This window comes from Dermacentor silvarum, chromosome 10, assembly GCF_013339745.2.
Source record: "Dermacentor silvarum isolate Dsil-2018 chromosome 10, BIME_Dsil_1.4, whole genome shotgun sequence".
Lineage (NCBI taxonomy): Eukaryota > Metazoa > Arthropoda > Arachnida > Ixodida > Ixodidae > Dermacentor > Dermacentor silvarum.
Window position 1 is genome coordinate 69359508 of NC_051163.1, and position 7270 is coordinate 69366777.

The 7270-nt window shown below is 46.9% G+C and overlaps 1 protein-coding gene across 1 annotated transcript; it reads right to left on the bottom strand.

Annotated features, from left to right (window-relative positions):
- Positions 1–1943, bottom strand: LOC125941039 (uncharacterized). The gene is made up of 2 exons (XM_049657951.1): positions 1901–1943; positions 1–1210 (listed from the first exon to the last, which is right to left on the bottom strand). The coding sequence occupies exons 1-2, from the start codon at positions 1941–1943 to the stop codon at positions 9–11; spliced, it is 1245 nt and encodes a 414-aa protein (XP_049513908.1). The 3' UTR covers positions 1–8.
- Positions 1944–7270: the final 5327 nt, after the last annotated feature.

The following is a 7270-nucleotide window of genomic DNA, read 5'->3' on the forward strand; positions in this document are numbered from 1 at the left end:
ATTTTGGATTACAATTCGTTAATTTTCTTTAGCAGCATCTCGTTTTGGGCCCTGAGTGCTGCTATTTGATCTTGCTCGGCGCTCCGCGCGCTTGGGAGGGGAGTAAGAGGGGGGGAAGAAGCAGCCGCTCCCGAATTGCTCACCTGGCGTCCGTTTTTGACGGCATTGACCCAGGCCCCGGTTTTGCCGTGCGTCTCCGCTGCTCGTTTCTCCAGGCCGCCGTGTGGTGGCGGCTGGTCGCTGGGTTGCCCAAGATGGCGGCTTTTGTTCTTGGGCGTCATTTTCTTTTTCCCGCCCTTTTTGGCGGCCATCTTGGGTGTGCGGAATTTTGCCGCACAGTCGCGAGAGTTGGTGGCATGGGCACCACCGCACACAGAACAACGGGGAACACAGTTGTGAGGGGCCCGGACTCCCTCCACTAGCGGAACATGGAGTCCGCAGAGTCCACACGTGTTCGGCTGCAGGTTTGGACATGCATGCGCGCGGTGCCCGACGGCCCCACAATGGCCGCAGGCGGGGATAGTTTTGTAATAGTTTTGCACAGAGACGACCATGCTGTCATAATGCACGTAACGGGGCTTCTCCTTACCCGCGAAGGTGATGCGTGCATTGTTGGATGTTCCAAATTTTCGGATTTCCACGATGGTGCCGGCACGCCAGCACACTCGGTGTTGAAGAGTTTCCGTGGTGTCCGTGTTACGGACCGCGATCCCTCCGTGGCACGTGTTGCCGCCGTCTTGTCTCAGGTAACCGTCAAACGGGACCGATCCCTTCTCGGTATTCACTGCAAAGTCCCCGATGAGCCGGTCTGCCGCCTCGATGTCCGGGGTATGCACGATGATGATGTTTTGGTCTCGCGATGGCAGAACGGAGGTGGCGCGGGCCCGTTCCGGCCCGAGGTACGCCGAGATGGCGGTGCCGTAGCCGGTTTCCGTGAACGCCTCGTGAAGAGAAACACGTTCTCTGGGCTTGATGACTATAACGTAGTCTTCGGGAGCGGGGTTGATCATTGGGCGCGGCTTCCACTTCGTGAACGCCTTGCCCTTGCGTCCCGTGGCGCGCGTCGCGGGAGCGTTCATTTTTCCGACCGATGAGCCGGCGGCCGGGGTGGCGTTGGACGCCGTCATCTTGGCGTTGTCCTGGGAGTGGCGTTCAGCCGCTTGAAGTAAATCTTGACTCCGAATTTTCAGAAAAATGTCACAGTTTCGCCCTAAGGGCGAAGCAATGAATGCGATAGCAACACAGCAATGCCATACGAAGTAAGGTGAGCGGCTTTGGTAGCAATATGAATTGTAGTAAACATGAGCTGATTAAGTAAGCAGGTGTGCTGCGGCGTAAGTAGACCGACATGAAGAGAGACTCGATGACCACGAGAAGGCGCGTGTGAAACGGTGGTGTTGATGAGAAGCGCTTCCCGTCGGCAGCGCGCGTGCGAAGGGACACACCTGTAGCGCTGCACTGCCGATCTGGGCAGCATTACATGTGTAGCGTGCGTTGGAAAATGTGGCCCGACTATTACTAACTGAATGAACAAGCGTGGTGTGAGCGCGCACAAACAAACATGAATAGATCACACTGAATGACTGCAGACAACGACTGTCAAAACGCTGGCAGCAAGCGCATATATACGCCGCAGCAGCGGGCGATGGTACGTGCGGTCTATCGCTTCAACAGAAACTGAGCGGCGAACGCATAGTGCATAAAGGTCAGAGCCGTGTGAGACGGTGCGGCGAGCGACGAGCGTGGTTGTTGGCAGAGGAAAAGTGATGATCATCAAAACAGTGATGCGTTTATCCGTCAATGCGTTTCTCCGTCAACGCCTCCTCCGTTCCAACGGCGGCGGCTAGAAACAAGGTACGCGCGAGCGGCGCAGCGTGGCGCCAGCGGTCAAACGCTGTACCTATTAGCAAATATAAATACGCCTCGCGGCCGGGCGTCGCCATCGCTGACGACGGCGCCGACGTGGTCGGTCGAAAAACGGCCGCAAATTTGTAGAAAATGGGCCCACCTGGAAGAATTTGGTATCCAGCTGTTCGGCTCGATGTTACGGATCGCTCGATGCCAGTTTTGCCTGGGTAGGGTGATTTGGGCCGCGGCCCCAGCCGAAAATCGGCGGAGCCGACACAACACACGTTTGCTGGCGGCGCGCGCTCGCAGCGCCCCCCGGCGTCTGAGTCTTTCTATGACGTGTGATTAAATTTTTAAAGATGGATGTTTATTTCGCGACCTATGCATGTAGTTGACTTATCATCCAAGTACAGTCATATTTCGATTTCGTCCGCACTCTAAGTAGGGAATGTACATAGCTTACTCTTGTTGGAGGTAGAAGCAGGGGTCTCTCTTGTTATCCTCGCACTTGCAGAAAGTCAAGGCGATGCCACAAAGGAGAATAATTTTAGGGACCTCAAGAAAGCTCATTGATGTGTGTGTCAAGCTGTAATAAAGAATATGAGAAACGGGTCAGTTGAATACATTAGTTTGTGAATTTCTCTGATAAAGATTCATTGCAATCTATAACGCATTTTTGTTGACTAGCAGTTGAAGATTTATGCTCTACAAATTCCGCAACCAAAAGTGAAACACTGTAGCTCAGATAAAAGAATCATTGAATAAAAATTACGTGTTATCTTCTAATGGGAGACTTACCTGACGTTGTATTTCCGCATAATAAAGAGAATCTGCTTTTTTATGTGCTTCCCTCTGACGAATATTACGGGCGCATGCCACTTAATGATAAGAAAATGACTTCTCAGCGTTGAAAGTGTGCTTTTATAAGGAAAATCAGCTAACTTCTACTTGAAATACTTGTACATGTGGTCAGAACAACAAGAAGTAATTTTACTCTATTTGATATTCCAGGGTGAAAATTGTGATTTTTAATGAAAAAAAAAACTGAAACAGGCGTCTGTATGCAAAATAACGCCTTTATCTCTTTTTTTATTTCTACACCCTATAATTTCAAGTGGGAGAACGTTATAAAAAATTATTCCCATTGCATGGATGAAAAAAGTACAATATATTTATTGCAATTCTGACTAAGAAATTATAATTATGGATCACATCCATATGACGTCACCAGAAACGAATATGAACCCTTACACCGACATAGTTGTAAATTATCAACCAGCTGAGTTAATAACAACTACGACGCTACTTCCAGCGACGAAGCAAAGCACCCGTTCATCTTATAGTAACCCCACACAGCCCAACCTCATTTGCCACAGGAACTGTAAACAATATTATTGATAACCTGCCAGTTTTTGCTGTAGCAAATTCTCGTAGTGAGCCTTTAATACCGCTGAGCGCACACATCAGGCTCAGAAATTCGTAACACGAGGCGCGTGATATTCTTGCCACCCTCTCTCGATGGTCATCTGCAGGGCGCATTAGCAGACACATAAAGTGGCAATTTCGATGTGAACCACAATGACCAATGACACCACGACACAATATATCTTGTAGTAATCTCTGTACCTTAGATGACAACTTGAATTGGGGCGAAATGCAGGAACGCTCGTTACCGTCCATTCGGTGCGCATTAGAAAATCTCAGGAGGTCAAACCTAATCCAGGGTCCCCCAGTACGGCGTGCCTCTTAATGAGATCGTGGTTCGGGCACGGAAGACTAAAAAAAATTATTAAATAGACAATTAAGTGCGACTCCGTTGTATCCGCAGTATCCTGGCTGATGTTTCGTTGCAATGACTCTCCATCACGTGCCTCCGCTCGTCACGAAGATGTCGGTTGTGGATGGGATGTTATTCCTTTATTGTATTTAGCGCTATGTAGTACCACCTGTTTCACCCTGACACACTTATTCTGGGTAATTCTCCAAGAATGGGCACATACCAATGTTACATACACATTGCCGAAGTTTTACGCTCGGGCACATACACAGTGACACATACAGAGTGGCCCAAGTTGTTTACTAGGTCGGACAGCAACCAGCAGTATATGGTCTATTTGTACGCATGTCCAATGGTCCATGTTGACTACTTCGCAAGAAAGCAGCCAGCGCATATATCTAGAGCCCCAAGCTAGTAGACAACTTTTGTCAGTGGATGGAATAGGTTAGATACATACATACCCCAAGTGGGTACATACAAAGTGGATACATACCCCAAAGTGGGTAAAGTTCCAAAGCAATGCTAATTGCATTAATGAGTTTACGCGAGCACTGGGAATAGCGCTTATTTAATTGACAATGTGATGTCACTATATTACAGTGTGCGGGGACTGCTCCTTCAGAAACATTTCCTTTAATAAGTGTCCGATGTTCATTTATTCATTATACAAGGATTCGGGCTGTAAACACAAATAAATCTACCTTTTCATTGTCAAGTATAACTGTTCAATGTTTCCATCGCCAAACTCCAATACTCCGCAAAGCAGGTGCAAAATTGTCCCATTACCAAAACGCACATACGCCGCTCCCACGACTGTGCGACTCGCGCCAAACTGCCCTAGTAGAGTGCTTAGAACACCTGGCTGGCACAAGATTATTGATATTACTATTGACCCGTATGCATGTTTATCTTTCACCGGTGACCGCTTTCCACCGGCTAACTAATGTTAAACGTTATCGCTAGGCGCAGGACGCGCCTGCATGTATCGGAAGCTTCTGGAACGTTATCGATGCTTCTATCCGTCGTCTGTGGTCACCGACGCTTATGTAATCTGATTGTATGAGCGGCGCGAATTGTCTAGTACCTTCTGGAAGGCATGCAGGCACCAGGATTATTCTGGAATCTTCGATGACTCCTGTATAAACGCCGACGCGTTTGGCAGCTGAGGAGATTTCGACGATAGCCGACTGTGTTCGCCGCTATCCTTGTGCTTCGAGGGCAACTTGCTTTTCTGGGCACAGGTTCGCCCAATAAGGTCCGTTTCGTCATTCACAGTTTTGTGACGGTTGTCTTCAGCGTCACTACTACGGGACACTATGGACTTCTATTTTATTAAGGCGAAAGCCTTAGGAGCTCGGATTGACGTCACATGTTGGCGGGTGGCCTTGGCGAAACTGCGCCGTGACGAAAAATGCCCAATGCCGCAGATAGCAAAAACACATAGAAAATGCTCGGATTGACGCCACATTTCTTAGGGGAGCTTCTGCAAACAAAGTAAATTAGTGGGTTTGAAAAGAAATTTTTTTTTTACATTTTTGTCTTGGTGGCAATCGAACCCGGGCGTCCTGGGTGTGAGACGAGCACGCTTCCCTGATGCCACGGCTGCTCCACGTTTGTAGTTTACTAAAGGCATGCCAATACTCCATCTCACAAGCTGGTTGATACACGAATTGTTAGCGAAGAGAAAGGCCAAATGCCCCTCGAGATGTGCCCTTCCGCGCCGCGTCGTCTGCTTCCAGCGTCGGCTTGCCCTCCAGTTACATGCTCCATGGTAGGTGGATTGCCGCAAAAAACGTTTTGAGGCCGTAATGATAAGCTGCGTTCACGTGGATGTGACAGCAGGGCTTCGCTTTACCTGTACGCTTTCCCTCCAGTTACCTTGTAGGCAGTGGTGTAGCCAGAAATTTTGTTCAGGGGGGGGGGGGGGGGAGCTCAGGTTACAGCGCGGCCTCCTCCTTGTAGAATTTGTCGAGGGATCAAATACATGAATAATAACTGCTTTGCCAATACCATTGTATATCAGATGCTGCAAACGAATTATTGAACGCTACGCACTGTCAAGTAAAATATGTATTTTTTCATAAAATCATATATTCGTATGTCCCCAACAATTGTGGCAGAAATAACTGATAGAAATGCTGCCGCGTTTTTTTTTGTCTGTTTATTAAGTAAAGAAAATATCACACGAACTTTAGAACTATATCAGTTCGAAAACAGCAAAGCAGTGCATGCAGCTGATATGTGAAACGTAAAGGCCATGAAATGAATAAGTTGAGGACGAATATTTTGATGAATCTTTGTCATTGAAAAACCTTGTTTACATTTTTGCACATATGCAACGGCCAGGAAAGAACCTCAATGACGCTGTCCCTCGTTGCAATAGATTGCGCAGGAGCAGCTGTTACTGGTCGTGTATTGTAATTACATCGAGATTATACTCGCAACAGTGAGTACAAATAAAAAGTAGTTCTGCAAAATGCACATTAGAAATGCGAAGATAGAATTGAATATACAAATGTGAAGATACAACTCGCTGAAGAGCAAAAAGTTGCTGGAAAGTTCACTGCTTGTATACACAAAACCTGACAAGATATTTAAATATACGTCTGTCTCCAATAAATGTACGTATTTAAGCAAATGTCACTGTATATAATGCGTCAAACAAGACAAAGAAACATGTTGCACAGTCACAGATAGTAAACTTTGTGCACAGAAAGACAGATGATCTAGGCAAGAACAAAACTATGATCGCAGAAATCGTGATATGTACTCGGGCCATGCGCCGGTCGCCACAGCGCCATATGCGTAGAATAATAGAAGAATAATGCAGAGAGCAGTACGAAAATGTGTAATTTAACTACCTGCACAACGGCAACAATTATTCTGCGCCCAAAATTAGAGGGTATTGCTTCGTTAAAAAATAATAAAAGCAGGTAGCTAAAAAGAAAAGAAAAGGACAAACGAAAGCCACAGATGATGCGGAAAGTTGAACTACCCAATACCCGAGATTGTTTTTGGCAAACGCCGCGTGGGCCGGGCTTTCAATGAGCAAGGCCGGGCAAAATTGGTTATTGATGTCCTCGTAATTTTTGTATTGGCATGATAATTTTGATCATGATGCTAACTGCTAGAATAAACGGCTAAAATTTCTGCGGTTTTAAAAGCTAACAGTCATACGTTTTCATAATTAGGAGCTTAGGGACATGAAGGAACAGAGCTTTTTAGTTGAATTGATTTTTGCTGCTTTGCTACCTAAAGGACAAACTTCTCTCGGCGGGAAAGTTGAGCGAAGCGGTCAAGGACTTCGGACACGTTGATGCCGACGTCTCTGTGGGTGTATAGAAGCGCCAGCCTAACCATGCGTTTCACAGACATTGTAGAGCGCAAATAGTTGTTTAGTAAACTCTTGTTAAAAATATTCTCTCTGCGCTGGCACTGATAACTGGAAGGGTGACTACAATCTGCAGCAGTTTGTGCACATTTACACAGAACCTGCAGTCGCAATGAGAGAGGGCATCTATTCCGGTGATAAAACCTAAAACACTCCCTCGATGTCGTTGGCATCCTTGCTACAAACAGTGGGCTGTTCGATTTCGCGATGTCCGTCGTTTGCAAGTAGGCTTTCTTTGATAATTTCCCCACAAA